The 23,394-nt window shown below is 41.4% G+C and overlaps 1 protein-coding gene across 2 annotated transcripts in view; it reads left to right on the top strand.

Moving 5' to 3' along the window:
* The window catches only part of triob (trio Rho guanine nucleotide exchange factor b), a 317,404-nt gene extending 309,040 nt beyond the window's left edge, over nt 1-8,364 (top strand). For both annotated transcript variants that reach the window (XM_028817964.2, XM_028817963.2), the window contains 2 exons: nt 4,896-5,034; nt 6,377-8,364. In XM_028817964.2, the coding sequence (XP_028673797.1) occupies nt 4,896-5,034; nt 6,377-6,919 (682 nt within the window). In that variant the 3' untranslated portion in view covers nt 6,920-8,364. The remainder of the gene's footprint in view (nt 1-4,895; nt 5,035-6,376) is intronic.
* The last annotated feature ends 15,030 nt before the right edge of the window (nt 8,365-23,394 follow it).

The raw sequence follows: 23,394 nt of genomic DNA, 5'->3' as shown, positions 1-23,394 counted from the left end.
CATGAGTGTGTGTTTCAAATTCTTTATAAAATAATCGTGAGTGCATACCAGAATTAGCATGATGTGTAGAGTACAACTTGGAGCAGGATATGCTTAAGATTTGTATTGCACTAGTGAGGCCTCCCCTGGAGTACTGTGGGTAGTTATGGTCTTCAGACTTCAAAAAAGACATAGCTGTGCTGGAGAAAATCAAGAGAAGAGCAACTAGGCTAATTCAAGACTAAGAGGTATGAGCTATGAGAAAAGATTAAAGGAATGGAACTGTTTCAGTTTAAGCCCTCAGTGTTTCCCAAACTCGGTCCTGGTGAACCCCTGTGGCTGCAGGTTTTTGTTCCAACCAGCTTCTGTTTTTAATTGAACTCCTGGGTTAATTAAGTGAACTGATATTTCCAAAGTTCTGTGTTTAGGGAACAATATAGAAATTATAAAACTTAGTTTGCTAAAGAAATATATATTAAAATGTACCAAGCAGTGTTATAGGAATGATGGTTTTTTTTTTCTTTTTTAACAGTATTTTCATCTTGATTTTCATTCTACTTTTCTAGGTCTTCTAATTGTTTCATTAATCCATTATTTACTAATTATTGGGTCTGACTGTAAAGTAGTTGCAGCCTTCGATTATTCAGTGTTGTTTGCCTGGGTGTCTGCTCTGCTCATTTTAAATTGTCATTATTAAGATACAACGAAGGGGGAAAAACTACACAGAGAAAGGGTAAAATTTAATGAAAACAAGAAAAGAGAGTTAAGCATTTAAATCAATAGCAAAAATGGAAATATTTCTAAATGTCTTATAAATGTAAAAATCATGCTGCTGTGCTTTTTTGAATGTCGAATAAAAGAAAAAAAATATATACCAGCTAATTAAATGAGATCAGTGTTATCAGGTGTTGTCACTGATTAGGAATCTGATTGGAACAAAAACCTGCAGCCACAGTGTGCCCCCAGGACCGAGGTTGGGAAACACGGGTTTAAGCAAACAGATTGATTTTTTTAAAACTGTCAAGGGAATTAGTACAGTGGATATAGGCTGTTTTAGGTAGATAGATAGATAGATAGATAGATAGATAGATAGATAGATAGATAGATAGATAGATAGATAGATAGATAGATAGATAGATAGATAGATAGATAGATAGATAGATAGATAGATAGATAACAACAACATTTATTTATATAGCACATTTTCATACAAAAAGTAGCTCAAAGTGCTTTACATAATGAAGAGAAGAAAAATAAAAGACAAAATAAGAAATTAAAATAAGACAACATTAATTAACATAGAAAGGAGTAAGGTCCGATGGCCAGGGTGGACAGAAAAAACAAAAAAAAACTCCAGGAGGCTGGAGAAAAAAATAAAATCTGTAGGGGTTCCAGGCCACGAGACCGCCCAGTCCCCTTTGGGCATTCTACCTAACATAAATGAAATAGTCCTCTTGGTAGTTCGGGTTTTTCACGGAGTCACTTGATGCTGATGGTCATACAGACTTCTGGCTTTTAATCCATTCATCATTCAACCTATCCTTTCAAACTAGGTTACTACATGATTTACCTCCTTATTAAATATGCAGTTCTGAATAAGGCTGAAAACATTAATTCTTGATAGATAGATAGATAGATAGATAGATAGATAGATAGATAGATAGATAGATAGATAGATAGATAGATAGATAGATAGATACATACATACATACATACATACATACATACATACATACATACAGCATATTGATAAAAAATATTAAATTAAAGAGTGATAAAAATGCAGATATAACAGACAATAACTTTGTATAATATTAACTCCATCCCCTCTCCACGCACCCCTCCAACCACCCCCAGTGGAATTGAAGAGTCGCATAGTGTGGGGGAGGAACGATCTCCTCAGTCTGTCAGTGGAGCAGGACGGTGACAGCAGTCTGTCGCTGAAGCTGCTCCTCTGTCTGGAGATGATCCTGTTTAGTGGATGCAGTGGATTCTCCATGATTGACAGGATTCTGCTCAGCGCCCGTCGCTCTGTCACAGATGTCAAACTGTCCAGCTCCATGCCTACAATAGAGCCTGCCTTCCTCACCAGTTTGTCCAGGCGTGAGGCATCCCTCTTCTTTATGCTGCCTCCCCAGCACACCACCGTGTAGAAGAGGGCGCTCGCCACAACCGTCTGATAGAACATCTGCAGCATCTTATTGCAGATGTTGAAAGACGCCAGCCTTCTAAGGAAGTATAACCGGCTCTGTCCTTTCTTACACAGAGCATCAGTATTGTCAGTCCAGTCCAATTTATCATCCAGCTGCACTCCCAGGTATTTATAGGTCTGCACCCTCTGCACACAGTCACCTCTGATGATCACAGGGTCCATAAAATCCACCACCAGCTCCTTGGTTTTGCTGGTGTTCAGTTGTACGTGGTTTGATTCGCACCATTTAACAAAGTTCTTGATTAGGTTCCTATACTCCTCCTCCTGCCCCCACTCCTGATGCAGCCCATGATAGCAGTGTCGTCAGCGAACTTTTGCACGTGGCAAAACTCCGAGTTGTATTGGAAGTCCGAAGTATATGGGCTGAACAGGACTGGAGAAAGTACAGTCCCCTGCGGTGCTCCTGTGTTGCTGATCACAATGTCAGACGTGCAGTTCCCAAGATGCACATACTGAGGTCTGTCTTTAAGATAGTCCACGATCCATGCCACCAGGTATGAATCTACTCTTGTGAGCTTGTCCCTAAGGAGCAGAGGTTGGATGGTGTTGAAGGCGCTAGAGAAGTCCAGAAACATAATTCTTAGAGCACCACTGCCTCTGTCCAAGTGGGAGAGGATCGGTGTAGCATATAGATGATGGAATCCTCGGCTCCCACCTTCTCCTGGTATGCGAACTGCAGAGGGTCAAGGGCGTGGTGGAATTGTGGCCTCAGGTGGTGAAGCAGCAGCTGCTCCATTGTCTTCATCACATGTGATGTCAGAGCGACAGGCCGGAAGTCTTTCAGCTCACTAGGACGTGATACCTTTGGGACTGGGGTGATGCAAGATGTTTTCCAAAGCCTCGGGACTCTCCCCTGTTCCAGGCTCAGGTTGAAGATGCGCAGTAGAGGACTCCCCAGCTCCAATGCACAGGCCTTCAGCAGTCGTGGCGATACTCCATCTGGACCCGCTGCTTTGCTGGCACGAAGTCTCCTCAGCTCTCTGCTTACCTGGGCTGCTGTGATTGTGGGTGGGGGGAAACTCTCTCCTATGCTGGTATCAGCAGGAGAATGGGTGGAGGGTGCAGTACTCAGAGGTGAGAGTGGATTAGGTTGGTCAAACATGTTAAAGAAGTTGTTCATCTGGTTTGCTCTCTCCACATCTTGACTAATATTAGTTCTTCAAAGAGAATGTGGGAAACACAGATGAAAACTCGAGGATTATTTCCACCTAAATATTAGAAAGTTTTTCTTTACACAGAGAACCATAGACACATGGAGTAAATTACCAAGTAGTGTGGTGAGGAGCAGGACTTCAGGCGCCTTTAACACTCGACTAGATGTTATTTTATTAATGTGGGTGGTTAATGTTCTAATAGGAACTGGTAAAAATTGAGTTAAAATAAGGAGAGTCAAATGAGAATTACACATCAGAATTATTTGATACGTTTACGGAATAGTGGGAAGGCTTTGAGTGTCTGGCAAGCTGGTATGAAACAAACGAGCAGTCTGATTTATTGGATTTCTACTCTGTAGCAGGTTTTTAAAGTTAACACAATATCACTCACCCACTTGAGTGGTTATTAGTTTCTAACATTTACATATTTTATTGACACCTTTAGCCATGGTAATGTACAATATTTGAGATACAGTTGGTTATATTTCTTTTGTTTTAACCAATTGGAGCACCGGCAGGTGTAGTGACTCACATGGTCAGACGGTGTTAGTAACATGCCACACTGCCATCATTTGGTTTAGACATGAAATCAGTTGTTACTTTGTGTAGGAAAATAATTGGAAGGCAAATTGTAGTAATATAGACGAGAGCTGATGTACTTCTTCATGAATGCAAGGAAGGGTAATATTTAGGCATTGTTCTGTATTTTTAAATTACAGTGCGAATTACAAGGATGTTGATAATAAACACAGTGGGGAAGGGGTTCAGAAACTTACAGCTCATAAGAATAAGGCTGACTTCTTTAAAATTCGCCTGAGATGACACAGAAAGTTTTTTTGTTTTTTAGAGGTCCTTTCTTTATCGTTAGTGCTTATTGTTTTATCATCTTTTTTGGTCTTTTTACCTTAAAGGAATGTGTTTTATGATGTTCTTTAATGTTGTTAAAAGAGATGTAGGTCAAAGTAATTACCAAATCTCTCTTAACCCTTAAAAACAGAGTATGTGTGAGTGTGACCAGGTTTAAACTTGTGCTTCACGCAGGACTGGTCCTGTCTTATAGCTGCTTTTGAAATGAGCCCTGGCCTTCTACAACTTTGTATTTGATAAAGAGGGATCAGACAAAGGAAAGATGAATTTACTGCAAAGTGGAAAAGAATTTTTTTTTTTTTTTTAACTTTAGTTTCCTATCTGAATTTTCTTTTTGGGAAGTAATAGTTTCATATTGAAACTGCTTAATTCTGGAAGAAATGTGTGATTACAGGTTGTTTCAAGCGCTTTGAGCATGGGAAAGGTCCTTTATAAATAAAATGTATTATATATTTTTAATTAATTCTAAGACATAAGTCTGTAAACATATATGTACACTTGCACAGTAAAAATATTTTTTATGTTCTTGTACAGACACAAGTTTATTCAGTTGCTGTTTTATTATTGTAGATATATAACTGGTGTGGTATTTTTTTTATTTAATTATGATAAAATATTAGATTATAAAGAATTTTGATGGCTTTAATTATCTTCCTCACGTATGCAATGTGTACTTGTCTCAGGGCAGACCAAGGCCGTCTTCTGGACTACATTGTAAGTTGGGGAAACCTCACGGAAGAGAAGGTGACATCATATCTTAAGGATATATTAGAAGCTGTGCAGTACCTTCATAATTGCAGAATAGTTCATTTGGACTTGAAGGTAAGAAGACTTAATGAATTGTTTCAGTCTCTCATCTTTTGTTCACCTTTCTAACACAAGTGGCCTTTATTACTGTAAGACAGATTTATTTTAATAAATGAAGAACTAATATTTTATTGACCTAACTGAATTAGGGAAAAACTACCTGTGCACAGATTTTACCAGGAGGAATTCATTGTCATCAGAGTCGGTTTAATTTAAGTTTTAAATTCACAGTTATAAATTGTCAATGTGAATGACATATTCCAAAGCATACATGCAAATTATGCATTGCAAATGTTGTACATCTCTGTGTCTGTAGCATTATAATACTCAATGACACAAAGAGCACCATAAATGAAAACATGACAGCGATTAGTGCCATCCTATTCTGTCAGCGGTGTTAGAAGTTAGCTTTTAAAATTAGGCTGGAATCTTAATTGTACCTACAATGAGCCCATACACAGATTAAGGGAAATTTCATGACTAAGGAGTAGTTATCCTATGAGAGTTTGTCATCTTGAAGTAACATTTATAGGTTACAGATCAAATTATGCCACAATGTAAATTTGTTAATTTATTTACAGACTAGGAGCATTAAAATTGCAGCAGTGGGAACTGGTTAGAGGTTTTACATTTTTAGTAGTGTTTAGACTACTAAACAATAATATAAAATTAAGTATATTAACTTATAAAAATGTTATTGTGTACACAAATGTTGAATGTAATGTAAAATGAAAAGGAAATTGAATCAGATGAAGAACTTCAATCATATTTAACTTGAAAGTAAACACATTCGGTCAAATTAAGTAAATAAGCTGCATAGGTAGAGAGATTGGTACAAGGCTACCATTACAGATTGACAGACAGTAAATTGCATCTTAGGGATATGTGTGTGTCTGCGTGTTCATTTCTTTCTCTTTATCATGAAGCGTGGTAGGGGTAAACAAGGTGTCAGCTGTCTTCACTTATAAATTTCTTCAAGTATGAAATCCCTAGAGGTGCAGCTGTAGGCTCTCCTTCAAGGATGACAATGCCAATAAGATTAGTCACTGATAAAATCTGTCATGTGCAAACTTCATGCTGCAGACTGTAACTATTCCTCTGATAAAAGGTGGGTTTATTTAATTGTTTTTGGATTGCAATGCATGGCAACTTATTACACTTACACCAGACACTGTAGCATCATCTTCTTAAAAACACATCATCAGTTGCAGGATGTTAGATACTTACAATATATGAGAAGCCATTTGCTCCCGTGTTACAGGCGGGCTGGATGTGACTCGGAGGCCGTAGCTTGATAACCCCCTGGTTTAAGAAACAATGCTGCCTGACTTTTTACTTCTCTCTCCTCTTGTTTCAGCCAGAAAACGTTTTGGTAGACCAGACTTCAGCTCAGACAGTTGTCAAGCTTGCTGATTTCGGAGATGCCGTCCAGTTGAACAGCACTTACTACATTCACCCATTACTTGGGAGCCCAGAATTTGCAGCACCAGAGCTGATTTTGGGGAATCCTGTATGTCTGTCATCTGACACCTGGAGTGTTGGAGTGCTTGCCTACGTTGTCCTCAGTGGTGCCTCGCCATTCTTGGATGAAAGCATAGAGGAAACTTGCCTAAACATTTGTCGTTTGGATTTCAGTTTCCCAGATGACTACTTTCAAGGGGTCAGCCAGGCTGCCAAAGATTTTGTATGCTGTTTACTGCAGGGGGATTCTGCCAGGCGTCCTTCTGCAGCAGTGTGCTTGCAAGAGCCTTGGCTGCAACTGGCAAGCTGTCGCAGCACTGAGTGCATCGATACTTCACGACTGATTTCATTCATCGATCGGCGCAAACACCAGAATGATGTTCGTCCTATTGGTAGCATCAGAAACTTCTTACAGAGCAGATTAATGCTCAGGGTTTGACTTGAACTATGAAAAAAAACGTAGAACGTGTTCTCTCATTCTCTTTCACCAGCCAGAAAATCGTGAAGACTATTAGAGTCTTCAGCCAGCCTCTGCTGCGGGCTGGATCGATTAATTGAAAGTAAAATACTGCTGGCCAGTGAGCCACATCTGTGGCTTCTACTTCGTGTGGAAACTGCATGCCAAGAAAAGCCTGCACAAAAGACTTGGGATAAGCAATGCAAAAGTAACTAGCGTGGCGGACTACATGAAAACGTCTCTGCCTGAGCCAGACAGAGCAAGCCTTTGTTGTTCCACAGTATTTCAATTCAGGTTGCTCAATGATAAAGAGATGCATTTAAAAAGAAAAGAATTTTTTAAACATGTATAGGTAATATGAGGAAATTAAATAAAGACAAATCTTTATCCGAACAATTTTCAAAAATAATAAAAGCAACACCCACCTCCTAATCATTAATACTTGGGACTGAACCAAATCCTGAGTTTTAGGCATTGATTTTCATTGGCTGCTTACTTATGGTGGCCTCTTTGAAACATTTCTCTTTTAAATTGGTCATCTGAGCTTTCTGATTGCCTCGCTTTGTATTTATTATAAGAAAACATGCAGTTCCTGTCAAAGATGACCATACTAATTTTAACTGCTGCAGGTTTGACCTCAGATAGTTTGCTTTGAATAGCTAAAATTGTGTTGCTCTGATTTAAATAATTTTTTAAATTATATATAAATATATATATATATCTATACATAAGCCTTACTTTGTATATAAATTGTTTATCTGCCTTCAGTCATTTTTGTTTTATAAAGATGGTCACAGAGGCTTCTGACATTCAAGCAAATGCAGCCAGCCAACTAGACGTGGGGGCAAAGGAGAGGCAGAGGCCCACCTGTGGCACATCTGAATGCCAATCAGATTGCAAAAATAACAAAGCAAGAGGATAAACTGTAAATGCACTCATTGTAAGTTCTGTTTTCATATCATGTGCAATGTCGTGGCTTTAACATTTTATGCAACTCTATTTATGAAGACCTCTGTTGTATCTGTAATAAATATATAGAAAAGCACATAATTGGTACCGCAAGTTATACATTTGTGTTTTCTTTTATATTATGTTAGTTCAGTATTATTTCCTAAAATTCTTAGCTTTTGTGGCTGGTGCAAATATCGAGGATTGACATGGCACTTAATTTTGAGAGGAGTTTGTCTCTCGTCCCCGACACATTTAAACCAAAGGACTCTTGTCTACAGTAAAAGAGTCGAGTGGATTTTCTGTGCTCTGAAACACTTGTTTCCAGTCCACTCCGAAGACGAGCAATTGAGCAAATGAAAAATAAAAATAATTTATGTGTCTTCAGAATTTCAATTGACTCTTGCTGTGTTATTTAGAATATTATTTGTATTATTTTAATCAAAATGCAGTGTAAAGCCAATACTGTGCTGAAGCTGCTCTTTTGAAAAGAACAAAAGTATTCCTGAACTAAATTTTCATCAGTTGCTACTGACTTGAAATCTTAAGTCGGTTTCGTCTGAAATCTGATCTCGCGTAAGCAGTTTGTTAACGCGCATATCTACTGTCTTATTGAACATGCGCGCCATGTCAGGCACTCTAATTTGCATTTCAGGTTTGCTGCTTTGTTTCCTAACAAAAAAGGATCGAAACTTCCTTGAGACCTTCACGAATTATAGAACGTGGAGGGCTGTCAGTGCTTTTTATGGTGTCGAAGGGCAGGAATCACACAGAGATATTAAAATATCTCAAATTTGAGAAGTTAAAGGTGTTTTGTTTTTTGTTTCTCTTCTAGGACATAGAATTGTCTCAATTCACCTGTACTGTTCCATATATTGTACACTATTTATTCGTTAATGTAAAGCTTGTACAGAGTCGGATTGCTACGGGAACTCAAACTGGATGTCTAAGTGTTTTCGTACCACCTTGTAGTTTTTTGTTTGTTTTATTTTTTTATTTTTTTTTTTTTTTGTTGCCCTCCCCACGTTTTGTTTTTAATTATTTTTTACTTTTGCATGTACATTTCTTTGTACAGATCCATGTTTACACAATGTGTTGTAAATATTTTATTTTGTCATCAGTTATTTTAAAATTAAACATGTAAAAAACTGTTCTTGCAACGTTCATCTTTCTGTTCATTTATTTATTTATTTTTTGAGTCATTCATGTTTGTCCTCCTGTGACACTGAAGTGGGTTTGACAAGAAGTGTGTGTGCACAGTGCCTCCAAAACTGAAATTCACACATTACGGTAAAATGACAATGTACTAAAGGTAAGAGATTTCAACTAATCCACAAAACTTTGTATATTGTACCAAACTGAAAACCTTTCAAGAATTTGCCAAATGTATGACCTGAGGTAGGACGTGCAGAGAGTGTATGTATATATATGTGTGTGTGTATATATATGTGTGTGTATATATATGTGTGTGTATATATATATATATATATATATATATATATATATATATATATATATATATATATATATATATAATACACACAGTGCATCCAGAAAGTATTCACAGCACATCACTTTTTCCACATTTTGTTATGTTACAGCCTTATTCCAAAATGGATTAAATTCATTTTTTTCCTCAGAATTCTGCAAACAACACCCCATAATGACAACGTGAAAAAAGTTTACTTGAGATTTTTGCAAATTTATAAAAAATTTTAAAATTGAGAAAGCACATGTACATAAGTATTCACAGCTTTTGCTCAATACTTTGTCGATGCACCTTTGGCAGCAATTACAGCCTCAACTCTTGTTGAATATGATGCCACAAGCTTGGCACACTTATCCTTGGCCAGTTTCGCCCATTCCTCTTTGCAGCACCTCTCAAGCTCCATCAGGTTGGATGGGAAGCGTCGGTGCACAGCCATTTTAAGATCTCTCCAGAGATGTTCAATCTGATTCAAGTCTGGGCTCTGGCTGGGCCACTCAAGGACATTCACAGAGTTGTCCTGAAGCCACTCCTTTGATATCTTGGCTGTGTGCTTAGGGTCGTTGTCCTGATGAAAGATGAACCGTCGCCCCAGTCTGAGGTCAAGAGCGCTCTGGAGCAGGTTTTCATCCAGGATGTCTCTGTACATTGCTGCAGTCATCTTTCCCTTTATCCTGACTAGTCTCCCAGTTCCTGCCGCTGAAAAACATCCCCACAGCATGATGCTGCCACCACCATGCTTCACTGTAGGGATGGTATTGGCCTGGTGATGAGCGGTGCCTGGTTTCCTCCAAACGTGACACCTGGCATTCACACCAAAGAGTTCAATCTTTGTCTCATCAGACCAGAGAATTTTCTTTCTCGTGGTCTGAGAGTCTTTCAGGTGCCTTTTGGCAAACTCCAGGCGGGCTGCCATGTGCCTTTTACTAAGGAGTGGCTTCCGTCTGGCCACTCTACCATACAGGCCTGATTGGTGGATTGCAGCAGAGATGGTTGTCCTTCTGGAAGGTTCTCCTCTCTCCACAGAGGACCTCTGGAGCTCTGACAGAGTGACCATCGGGTTTTTGGTCACCTCCCTGACTAAGGCCCTTCTCCCCAGATCGCTCAGTTTAGATGGCCGGCCAGCTCTAGGAAGAGTCCTGGTGGTTTCGAACTTCTTCCACTTACGGATGATGGAGGCCACTGTGATCATTGGGACCTTCAAAGCAGCAGAAATTTTTCTGTAACCTTCCCCAGATTTGTGCCTCGTGACAATCCTGTCTCGGACGTCTACAGACAATTCCTTTGACTTCATGCTTGGTTTGTGCTCTGACATGAACTGTCAACTGTGGGACCTTATATAGACAGGTGTGTGCCTTTCCAAATCATGTCCAGTCAACTGAATTTACCACAAGGTGGACTCCAATGAAGCTGCAGAAACATCTCAAGGACGATCAGGGGAAACAGGATGCACCTGAGCTCAATTTGGAGCTTCATGGTAAAGGCTGTGAATACTTATGTACATGTGCTTTCTCAGTTTGTTTAGTTTTAATAAATTGGCAAAAACCTCAAGTAAACTTTTTTCACGTTGTCATTATGGGGTGTTGTGTGTAGAATTCTGAGGAAAAAAATTAATTGAATCCATTTTGGAATGAGGCTGTAAGATAACAAAATGTGGAAAAAGTGATGCGCCGTGAATACTTTCTGGATGCATTGTATATATAATATATGTATATATTGTGGAAGATGACCCGGACACACATATGTGGACAATGATGGTTCACCTAACACATATTTATTTTACATTATTTACACAAATAAAGTGCACCACAAACCCCTAAAGTCTCCAAAGTCCAGGCCAACTCTCAAATGCCTTTTCCTTCAGGCCGCCTCCTTGCCTCCTCCAAGACCTTGTCCTTCCTTCTGTCCCAACTCCAACCCCTTAACAGAGGGAGGCGGCCCCTTTTATAATCATCCGGATGTGCACCAGGTGCCTCTCGATCATTTTCTGCTGGCACGCCCCAGTGTGGCAGAAGTGCCGGCTGTGCACCCGGAAACACTCCAGGTGTCCCTGATCCCCCCCGAGCACTTCCGGGTGTGGCAGAAGTGCTGAGGTCCAGGGCTCCAAAGGCATTGGGGTGCCCCCTGGCGGTGACCACGGGCCCCTATAAGGGTTGAGCTTCAAAGTTCTGTACCTGCGGTCGCCCCCACGTGGTCTGGGGGAGGCGTAAGCACTCCTCCGGTTCTCTGGGGCATCCCGGCCGGGTCACCTGTTCCCCCCAGCCACCTGTGACAATGTATATATATGTGTGTGTATATATATATATATATATATATATATATATATATATATGTATATATATATATATATATATATATATATATATATATATATATATATATATATATATATATATATATATATATATGTGTGTATATTTATACACACACACATACAGTCAAAGTAAAAAGTATGTGAACCCTTTGGAATTACCTGGTTTACTGCATGAATTGGTCATAAAACGTGATGTGATCTTCATCTAAGTCACAGGTACTGACCTACACAATGAGCGTAAGCCAATGACACACAAAAAATTCTACTCTTTCATGTCTTTATTTTACAAACGCATTCAACGTTCACAGTGGTATTGGAAAAAGTAAGTGAACCTTGGGATTTAATAACTGGTTGATCCTCCTTTGGCAGCAATGACCTCAACCAGCCGCTTCCTGTAACTGCAGATCAGACCTGCACATCGTTTGAGTCCATTCTTCCCTGCAGAACTGCCTTAACTCTCCCATATTCTTTGCTTGTCTTCTGTGTATGGGACTCTTCAAGTCATTCCACAGCATCTCAATAGGATTGAGATCTGAGCTCTGACTGGGCCACTCCAAAAGGCTGAGTTTGTTCTTCTGAAGCCATTGTGCTGTGGATTTGCTGCGATGTTTGGGGTCGTTGTCCTGTTGCATCACTCAGCCTCTTCTGAGCTTAAGTTGACGGACAGACACCCTCACATTATCCTGGAGAATTTGTTGATAAACTTGTGAATTCATTTTCCCCCTCAATGATGGCAAGCTGCCCAGGCCCTAAAGCAGAAAAGCAGGCCCAAATCATGATGTTCCTTCCACCATACTTTACTGTAGGGATGATGTTTTGATGTTGATATGCTGTGCCCTTTTTACACCAAATGAAATTCTGCTTGTTCCTCCCAAATAGTTTGATTTTGGTTTCATCACTCCACAAAACATTTTCCCAGTACTGTTGTGGAGTGTTCAAGTGTTGTTTCGCAAACTTCAGGCTTTCAGCAATGTTCTTTTTTGATAGCAATGGCTTCCTTCTTGGTGTCCTGCCATGGACTCCTTTCTTGTTCAATGTTTTGTGTATAGTTGACTCATGAACAGAGATGTTAGCCAGTTCTAATGACTTCTTCAAGTCCTTTGCTGTCACTCTAGGGTTCTTCTTTACCTCATTGCTGACTTTGTGTTGTGCTCTTGGGGTCATCTTGGCAGGGCGCCCACTTCTAGGCAGAGAAGCCACAATACCAAATTGTCTCCATTTATAGACAACTTGCCTAACAGTAGACTGATGAATATCTCAAATCTTTGAGATGACTTCGTAACCCTTTCCAGCCGTATGTAGATAAACAATTCTCGATTGTAGCTCTTCAAACAGCTCTTTTGTGAGAGGCATGACTCCCATCTGGATATGCTTCTTGTCCAAAGCTCAAACTCAAACTTTATAGTGTTTGTGATCAATCAAAGTCATTCTAGACCACCACACCTCTGAACTCGTTTCATTAAATGGACTCCAGGTGTGAGAAAGTCGGACTGAAATGACCTTTTTAAAAAGTCATTAGCTTAGGGTTCACTTACTTTTTCAGTTTCATAGTTTGAATGATTTATTCAATACGGTCAAAAATTCTCTGAAAATCTTTAGTTATAGGAGACTGAGTTTGTTCATTATTGTGACTGACATGAAGATACGACTATGTTTGATATGGGAATTAGACATAAATATAGAGAATTCCTAGGGGTTCTCAACAACATTTATTTCTATAGCACATTTTCATACAAACAATGGAGCTCAAAGTGCTTTACATGATGAAGAAAGAGAAAAAAGACAAAATAAATAATTAACATAGAATAAGAGTAAAGTCCGATGGTCAAGGAGGACAGAAAAAACAAAAAAAAAACTCCAGATGGCTGGAGAAAAAAAAAAAAATCTGCAGGGAGTCCAAGACCACCCAGCCCCCTCTAGACATTCTACCTAACATCAATGACCTCAATCAGTCCTCATTGTATTGAGGGTTTACATGGAAGAACTTGATGACGACGGTCAGACTTCTGGCCTTTAGTCCCATCAATGGAGGGACATCATGGTGCCCTGATCAGGTGGTGGTGGCGCAGATCATAACAAGACAGAAAACCAGAAAAAGAACAGCAGAGAAAGTAGGGGTGAATATAGATTATGGAGCCACCAGGAATAATAATGATAATTAATTGAATATACAGAGCATCAGGATTAACTAAGATGATGCTATGAGAAAGCCATGTGACAGTAATGAGTTTTAAGCAGTTGTTTAAAGTGCTCCACCATATCAGCCTGGTGACTTTCTGTCAGTCAGCTATTCCAGATTTGAGGTGCATAACAGCAGAAGGACATCTGCCTCACCACTTCTTTGAAGTTTAGTTCTTGGAATTCTAAGCAGACCCTCATTTGAAGATCTAAGGTTACAATTTGGAATATAAAATGTCAGACATTCCAAAATATAAAATGGAGCAGATTATTGAAGGCTTTGTAAACCATAAGTGGGATTTTAAAGTCAATTTTAAATGACACAGGTAACCAGTGTAGTGACGCTAAGACTGGGGTGATGTGCTCGGATTTTCTTTTCCTAGTTAGGATTCTGGCACTCATTGTAATCGATTTTTGCCTTTTTTTGGGTGGTCCTGAGAGGAGTGCGTTACAGTAATCTCATCGACTGAAATGAAAAGCATGAACTCATTTCTCAGCATCTTTCAATGATATAAGAGGTCTAACTTTTGTTATACAGTAATCCCTCCTCCATCGCGGGGGTTGCGTTCCAGAGCCACCCGCGAAATAGGAAAATCCGCGAAGTAGAAACCATATGTTTATATGGTTATTTTTAGAATGTCATGCTTGGGTCACAGATTTGCGCAGAAACACAGGAGGTTGTAGAGAGACAGGAACGTTATTCAAACACTGCAAACAAACATTTGTCTCTTTTTCAAAAGTTTAAACTGTGCTCCATGACAAGACAGAGATGACAGTTCTGTCTCACAATTAAAAGAATGCAAACATATCTTCCTTTTCAAAGGAGTGCAAAGCAAGCAGTCAAAAAAAAAATCAATAGGGCTTTTAAGTATGCGAAGCACCACAGGTACAAAGCTGTTGAAGGCGGCAGCTCACACCCCCTCTGTCAGGAGCAGGAAGAGAGAGACAGAGAGAGAGCCACAGAAAAGTCAAAAATCAATACGTGCCGTTTGAGCTTTTAAGTATGCGAAGCACCGTGCAGCATGTCCTTCAGGAAACAGCTGCACACAGCCCCCCTGCTCACACCCCCCTACGTCAGCGCAAGAGAGAGAGAGAGAAAGTAAGTTGAGTAGCTTCTCAGCCATCTGCTAATAGCGTCCCTTGTATGAAATCAACTGGGCAAACCAACTGAGGAAGCATGTACCAGAAATTAAAAGATCCATTGTCTGCAGAAACCCGCGAAGCAGCGAAAAATCCGCGATATATATTTAAATATGCTTACATATAAAATCCGCGAGGGAGTGAAGCCGCGAAAGGCGAAGCGCGATATAGCGAGGGATCACTGTATTTCTTAAGTGAAAAAATGCTGTCCTAGTGATCTGATTAATATGTGATTTAAAATTCAGGTCAGAATCAAGTTACCTCTAAATTCTTTACTTCCGTCTTGACTTTTATTCCTAATGTATCAAGTTTATTTGTAATAACCTCATTATATCCATTATTGCCAATCACAAAAATTTCTGTTTTCTCTTTATTTAGTTTGAGAAAATTACTACTCATCCATTCAGAAATACAAGTAAGACATCGTGTGAGTGAATCAAGAGAGTCGGGGTCATCAGGTGCTATTGATAAATACAGCTGTGTGTCATCAGCATAGCTGTGGTAACTCACCTTATGCCCCGAGATAATCTGATGTAACGGAAGCATGTAAATCGAAAAGAGCAGCAGACCCAAGATAGAGCCTTGTGGACCTCCATATAGAATATCAGGGGTCTTTGAAGTATAATTACCACAACTAACAAAGAATTTTCTACCTGCCAGGTAGGACTCATACCAATTTAAGACCCTGCCAGAGAGGCCCACCCATTGACTAAGGCGATTTCTAAGAATATTGTGATCACCTACTTTTTACTGTGACTGTAGATACGTATATATATTTATATTTATATACACACAGTTTTCTCAAGATAACCAAATAATTTCCTCTTGAGAAAATGAAACTGTTTTGTCGAGATAGCGGAATACTTTTGCTGTCGAAACAGTGAAATGTTTTCCCAACCCACACATGTAGCTTAATGCTTAGCTTATTGGACGTCACGTGTCCGAGACAATCGCTCTCAATCCTGTTGTTGCTGCTGTCACTTCACTAATTACAAGACCGTCCCTGCTGATTGTGAAACTTGGTATTTAACTGTGTGACTTGTGAGGCTTTTGTTCATAAGACAGATTTTTAAATCTGCTGGAGAGCAGGAAGGGATTTTCTTCGATGGACGATCCTGGGTGGCCACAGTGGCTCATGTTTTCATATTAGCCAATTTAATTAGATCCCATTTATTTGCTTCTAAAGCAAAATGTTTTTAGGCTTCATTTTAGTTTACTCAGCTCTTACGATTCACGCTATCGACTGCCTGCTTTAGTATTGAGCAGATGCATTTCGGTTTGAATTGTTTTGTGATCTCTTAACCAGCCATTAATAAACGATGAAGGAGCCACCTGCTCTCCAGCTACCTTGGTTATGTTTCCATTAGTAAATGTGCATCTGGAAGATTTTGTGTTAAATATTCAATGGAATAAAAGGGAGGACTGTGAAGTGCAACTCTGTTCTGATCCACAAAGCGTTGAGATAATGTCCTCATAAACGGAAATTCTACAATGTAATTAATGTTGGTGTTGAATGAATGAAAGCCCTAAGAAGTCAAAGAGTTAAATGCCAAGTTTCCTTATTAGCAGACCATCTTCTAATTAGGAATCTGATTGGAACAAAAACCCCGCAGCCACTGTAGCCCACCAGACATGTCAGTGACTTCATGGCAGGTCACTAAAGATCTTGGGTGTGACGCGCACACCTTTTTGGACTGAGAGTTTTCTGTAAAGAAGACGCACGAGACCCTGAAGAAGGGGACCAAATGACATTTGGCACACAGAGAGATCTGACGAATTTGCAGTGATGACATAGCAGCCATTGGAGTTTGACACAAAACAACAAATCATCTGAATGACGTCGCTGGCAGAAACGCATGACGCAAACAGACGTACATACAGTCACGTGAAAAAGTTAGGGACCCCTCTCAGCCTGCATAATAACGGACTCTCCTTTCAACATAAAGATAACAGTGGTCTGTCTTTCATTTCCTAGGAGTACTGCGGTGTTTTCCGAACAAAGATTTTTAGTGACGCAGTATTTAGTTGTATGAAATTAAATCAAATGTGAAAAACTGGCTGTGCACAAATGTGGGTCCCCTTGTCATTGTGCTGATTTGAATGTCTGTCACTGCTCAATGCTGATTACTTGGTTGATGAGCTCATTAAGCCTTGAACTTCATAGACAGGTGTGTCCATCATGAGATATAAAGGTATTTAAGGTGGTCAATTACAAGTTGTGCTTCCTTCCCTTTGACTCTCCTCTGAAGAGTGACAGCATGGGATCCTCAAAGCAACTCTCCAAAGATCTGAACACAAAGATTGTTGAGTCTCCTGGTTTAGAGGAAGGTGACAAAAAGCCATCTCAGAGGTTTAAACTGTCAGTTTCTGTAACTGTAAGGAATGGAATCAGGAAATTGAAGGCCACAAGCACAGTTGCTGTTAAACCCAGCAGGTCTGGCAGGCCAAGAAAAATACAGGAGTGGCATATGAGCAGGATTGTGAGAATGGTGACAGACAACCCACAGAGCACCTCCAAAGACCTGCAAGAACATCTCGCTGCAGATGGTGCATCTGTACATCGTTCTACAATTCAGAGCAATTTGTACAAAGAACATCTGTATGGCAGGGTGATGAGAAAGAAGCCCTTTGTGCACTCACGCCACAAACAGAGTCGCTTGTTGTATGCCAATGCTCATTTAGACAAGCCAGATTCTGGAACAAAGTGCTTTGGACTGATGAGACAAAAATTGAGTTATCTGGTCAGAACAAAAAGTGCTTTGCATGGCAGAAGAAGAACACCACATTCCAAGAAAAACACCTGCTACCTCCTGTGAAACTTGGTGGAGGTTCCATCATGCTGTGGGGCTGTGTGGCTAGTTCAGGGACTGGGGCCCTTGTTAAAGTCGAGGGTCGCATTAATTCAACCCAATATCAACAAATTCTTCAGGATAATGTTCAAGCATCAGTCCCAAAGTTGAAGTTACGCAGGGGTTGGATATTCCAACAAGACAACGATCCAAAACACAGTTGGAAATCTACAAAGGCATTCATGCAGAGGAAGAAGTACAAATGTTCTGGAATGGCCGTCACAGTCACCTGACTTGAATATCATCGAAAATCTATGGGATGATTTGAAGCAGGCTGTCCATCAAATTGAACTGAACTGGAGAGATTTTGTATTAAGAATGGTCAACAAGACCTCCATCCAGAATCCAGACACTCGTCAGAGGCTATAGGAGGACAACGTCTAGAGGCTGTTAGATTAGCAAAAGGAGGCTCAACTAAGTATTGATGTCATATCTCTGTTGGGGTGCCCACATTTATGCACCTGTCTGATTTTGTTATGATGCATATTACATATTTTCTGTTAATCCAATAAAGTTAATGTCACTGCTGAAGTCCTACTGTGTCCATAAGGCATGTCAGATATTAAAAGGAAGTTGTTACTTTGAAAGCTCAGCCAATGAGAAACAAAAATACAAAGAATTACGAGGGGGTCCCAGACTTCTTCGTATGACTGTATGTGAACACATTACACGAGTGTCCGTCCGCTGCTGTCATTATTGTTATCCGTTGCTGTGTGATACCAAGCTCACAAGGGTCAAAGGTTAAGTTCTGTCATTTATCAAGATCTCAAGATGTTTCTGTTATCTCAAGAAAACGTTTAACAGAGACACTAATGTCAATATTGCGCCTCCTCTCTCGGCTTCCATGCCCCAAAAGAAGAAGATGAGGATTACGAGTTTTTGAAAGTCATCCTTCCTTAGTGTACTTTGTATATCACCTGATCAACTTGTCAGTTTGTTGGTGGTCTCCGCCTGGTGGGTCGCCTGTTCTCACTTCATTGCTTATACCCCTGATTCTCACCGAGATCTAACAATATTGTGGTGCCAACTAAAATGGAGACAAAGGGGCTTTCAAACCAAGTCAGAGGTAGAATGATCTGGCAAATGAACAAGACCACCCCAAAGGTATGGAACACACCCCAGAGCTCGGGGCAGACCATCATACACAAGGTTAAAAAAAAAAAAGAAAATTAGGAGAGTACAGCCTCATCGATGAGGTCAGGCCACTGTGCCAATGTGATGCCAATTGTCACTGTGACTGAGCTCACAACTCGGTGACTACAATTGCAGAGGATGGCACAAAAAAAAAAAAGGCCATTTATGGAACAGCAGCAAGAAAGAGGACCTGATTGGAAACAAGAAAGAATTGTCAGAAATGTCCCTTGGAAGAACAAGTCTTCAGATGTGAGGAGACTCGAGCAGTTCAGAGTCTGAACTGAACAGTAAGTGGTGGAATGTGTGGTGTGCTCCTAACATGAACATCAGCCAGGCGACGCCATCGACATGTCAGATGTCACATCGTGAAGATGAAGGGACTGGACGTCTGGTCAGAACTGATAGGGAGATGAGGAGGAACATCTGTTTAGTTCTGCCAGAAAACGTCAACAGCGCCGTGTATGTTGGTCAAAAGACAAAAAATAGAAACTGCCGTAACGTCAAGTAAAGAGATGAGATGTTCTTATTGAGCGGCCGAGCCAGTGTCCTGATCTCAATCCCATCAGACGTCTGTGACGAGACCTCCTCAGTTTAACTTGAGCGGCTTTGCTATGAGAGATGGTCAGAAGGAATAGAAGATGACTTACTGTGAGAGGCGGGTCAGCAACCGAATACTGAATGGGGCGTAGTGGGCACCGTTCAGTGCTTTGTGATGTTCTTAGCTTTTTGGGCAGCACTCAGAGAAAGAGTCTTGGATTTGCAAATAAAAATTCTCCCGGCAAGTTGCTGAAAAGCTAAGGTGGTGACCATCATTTATGTTATTAAAGGGAGCTGAATGCTTCTGTCAGGGCGCTGTGCTCATTTAATGTCGTGTTCATATTCATCTTCTTCAGGACCACAGTTACTGTGTGTGAGAAAGTCACCTGTCCTGTCAGCCCAAAAGGTAACAGTCTGTTGGTCCAGATATTGTGAATTATTCATGGACATCGATTTTATGTGTGCTGTTGGACACAAGTCCTTTCTTTGTCAGAGATCGAGTGTGTTTACTGGCAGAAGGTGTTGGTTTAGTCCAGCGGCTACAAGATGATGTCCACCAGTCACTGGAGTCAAGCTGGTCAGGGGTCTTCTTCTGTCTTTGTCTCATCTTCCTAATTTCTGGATCACAAAGCTCCATCCTATCCTGGCCACACATGAAGGTAATAAACCCTGGGGGGGGCACAGACACACAGACACACACACACACACACGCGCACACACAGACAGATACACACACACGCTCACGCACACACACAGAGACACACACACACAGACATACACACAGACAGACAGACGCACAGACACACACACAGACACACACACGCTCACGCACACACACAGACACTCACACACAGACACACACACGCTCACGCACACACACAGACACACACACAGACACACACACACACACGCGCACACACAGACAGATACACACACACGCTCACGCACACACACAGAGACACACACACACAGACATACACACAGACAGACAGACGCACAGACACACACACAGACACACACACGCTCACGCACACACACAGACACTCACACACAGACACACACACGCTCACGCACACACACAGACACACACACAGACACACACACACACACGCGCACACACAGACAGATACACACACACGCTCACGCACACACACAGAGACACACACACACAGACATACACACAGACAGACAGACGCACAGACACACACACAGACACACACACGCTCACGCACACACACAGACACACACACAGACAGACAGACACACACACACACACGCGCGCACACACAGACACTCACACACAGACACACACACGCTCACGCACACACACAGACACCCACAGACAGACAGACGCACAGACACACACACAGACACACAGACAGACAGACGCACAGACACACACACACGCGCACACACAGACACTCACACACACAGACACTCACACACACACACACACGCTCACGCACACACCAATTCTAAAGTTGCCATTGAATCAAACCAGCACGTCTTCCCCACGGACAGTAAGTGGGCTCAGGCTGAAGGCAGCAGCTCGGGGGTCTCCTGTACAATAAAAATTAAAAGACGGGGGGATTCGGAGTGTGTTGTGTATCTGAAGGTACACAATTGCCTTCAATATCCCAGGCCTCGTGTATAAAATCTCACTTAAATTCTCTACTAAAATGTTGCTTACGCTTCAAAGGCAAGAATGGCACATGCGGCAAAAAAAAAAAAAAAAAAAAAGATTGTACGCTATTCTTTATTTGTCGCACGGGGAGATCATAACTTTTGTGGGGTCCTCGCCGGACACAGACAGGCAGACATTGTTTTGCCACCCAACACACGTTTATTTACACCATTTACAACGGTCAACACGCAGCACCAGTCACCCTCAGTCCAGGCCCTCACTTTGCTCCGTCCTCTTCCACCCGACTCCAGCCATCGATCGGAGGGAGGACAGCCCCGCGGCCCCTTTTATCATCACCCAGATGTGCTCCAGGTGTCTTCCGATGAGCCTCCACTGGCACTCCCCAGTATGGCGGAAGTACCGGCTCTGCACCCAGAAGAAGTCCGGGTGTGACAGAAGTGCTGAGGATCGGGGCGCCCCCTGGCGGTGACCACGGGCCCCTACAGGGTGAGCTTCAAAGCTCTGTACCGGTGGTCTCCAAAGCCATAAGGGCAGTCACCCCCTCGTGGTCTGGGGGAGGCGTAATCCCTCCTCCGGCCCTTCTGGGCGTCCCAGCTGGGTACCACACTTTACAGAACCTCAAGAGAAGAAAAATGTGTGTGTGTGTGTGTGTGTGTATATACAGTATATATATAAAAATAAAATAATAATAATTATAAATAATAATATATAAATTATAAAGTAAAAAAGACTTTGTGCCAAGAGATTTAACCCTAACCCGGGGCTGGAAATAAAAGACAAAGAGCAGGACAGCTGCTGTACAGGATTTTAAATGTTCGAAGCGCTGCGCGAGGTGGCGTGGCATGGCGTGGCGTGGCGTGGCGTGGCGTGGCGTGGCAGGAGCTGATCGAGCAAAGAGGAGGTAAAAAAAAAAACCCCACTTTGTTTCCCATTGTGTCGCCATTTAAGAGGGAACCCCCTAGTGTGTATGTATGTATATGTATTTGCTTTCTCCCCCAGTCCTTCCACTATAGAGGTGTCCTGGCCATGTAAGGTCCCTGGCTTTCTGCCACACGGTCCCTCCTTCCCTCAGCTGAGCCATGTGGGGTGAAGCGGCCTGTCCCGTGAGGGCCATCTTCCTCCAGGAGGGGCTGTCGATGTTGGCCAGTCCATGGCTCCGCTCTGCAGCACGCTAACAAGACAGTGGCAGGGAGACACTGCACCCATGCTGACTCCTGGCCTCCACTTTTATCCTGTTTGGGCGACGTCTCCAGCCATGGCCCTGCCAGAGGCATTCATAACACAGCTGCTGCCCTCCAGGCGCCCCTCGTCTGCAAGAATGGAAGCACGACGGGAACTCCTGCTTTGCCTCACACCCAGCGGAGGTCGGCTCATCTCGTCTGTCTGCCCTCCATCACACATCGGCGCACAGGCTCATGTGCTGCAATGTGTTGCACAATCTGCTAGAAATGACAAGTGCAATATATATGTCTCTGTTATGTGCCATTTGGTGCAGGATTTGTTAAAGCAGTGCTAATGTGGTGCACCACCTGTTGGAACGACAAGTGCAATGCATACGTCTCTGTTATGCCATTTGGTGTGAGATTTGTAAAAGCTGTGTTAATGTTTGTGATGCACCTTCTGTTAGAATGAAAAATGCAATGTTTATCTCTTATATGCTATTTGGTATGGGATTCGTAAAAGTGTTCATGTTTGTGATGCACCATCTGTTGGAATGAAAAATGCTTGTGTCTCTGTTAAATGGCAATTGGTATGGGATTCCTTAAAGCAATGGTAAAATTTGTGATGTGCCAACTGTTGGAATGACAAGTGCAATGCATACGTCTCTGTTATATACAGATTAGCACATTTGTATAAAGGACTATTTGTTTGTGATGCACCATCTATTGATATGATAAATGCAACGCATACGTCTCTGTTATGCCATTTGGTGTGAGATTTATAAAAGCTGTGTTAATGTTTGTGATGCACCTTCTGTTAGAATGAAACATGCAATGTTTGTCTCTGTTATATGCTGTTTGGTATGGGATTCGTAAAAGTGTTCATGTTTGTGATGCACCATCTGTCGGAATGAAAAATGCTTTTGTCTCTGTTAAATGGCAATTGGTATGGGATGCCTTAAAGCAGTGATGTGCCATCTGTTGGAATGACAAGTGCAATGCATACGTCTCTGTTATATACAGATTAGCATTTTTGTATAAAGGACTATTTGTTTGTGATGCACCA

The sequence above is a fragment of the Erpetoichthys calabaricus genome, chromosome 13 (genome assembly GCF_900747795.2).
Source record: "Erpetoichthys calabaricus chromosome 13, fErpCal1.3, whole genome shotgun sequence".
Classification (NCBI taxonomy): domain Eukaryota; kingdom Metazoa; phylum Chordata; class Cladistia; order Polypteriformes; family Polypteridae; genus Erpetoichthys; species Erpetoichthys calabaricus.
This window is presented reverse-complemented; position numbering and strand designations above follow the sequence as displayed.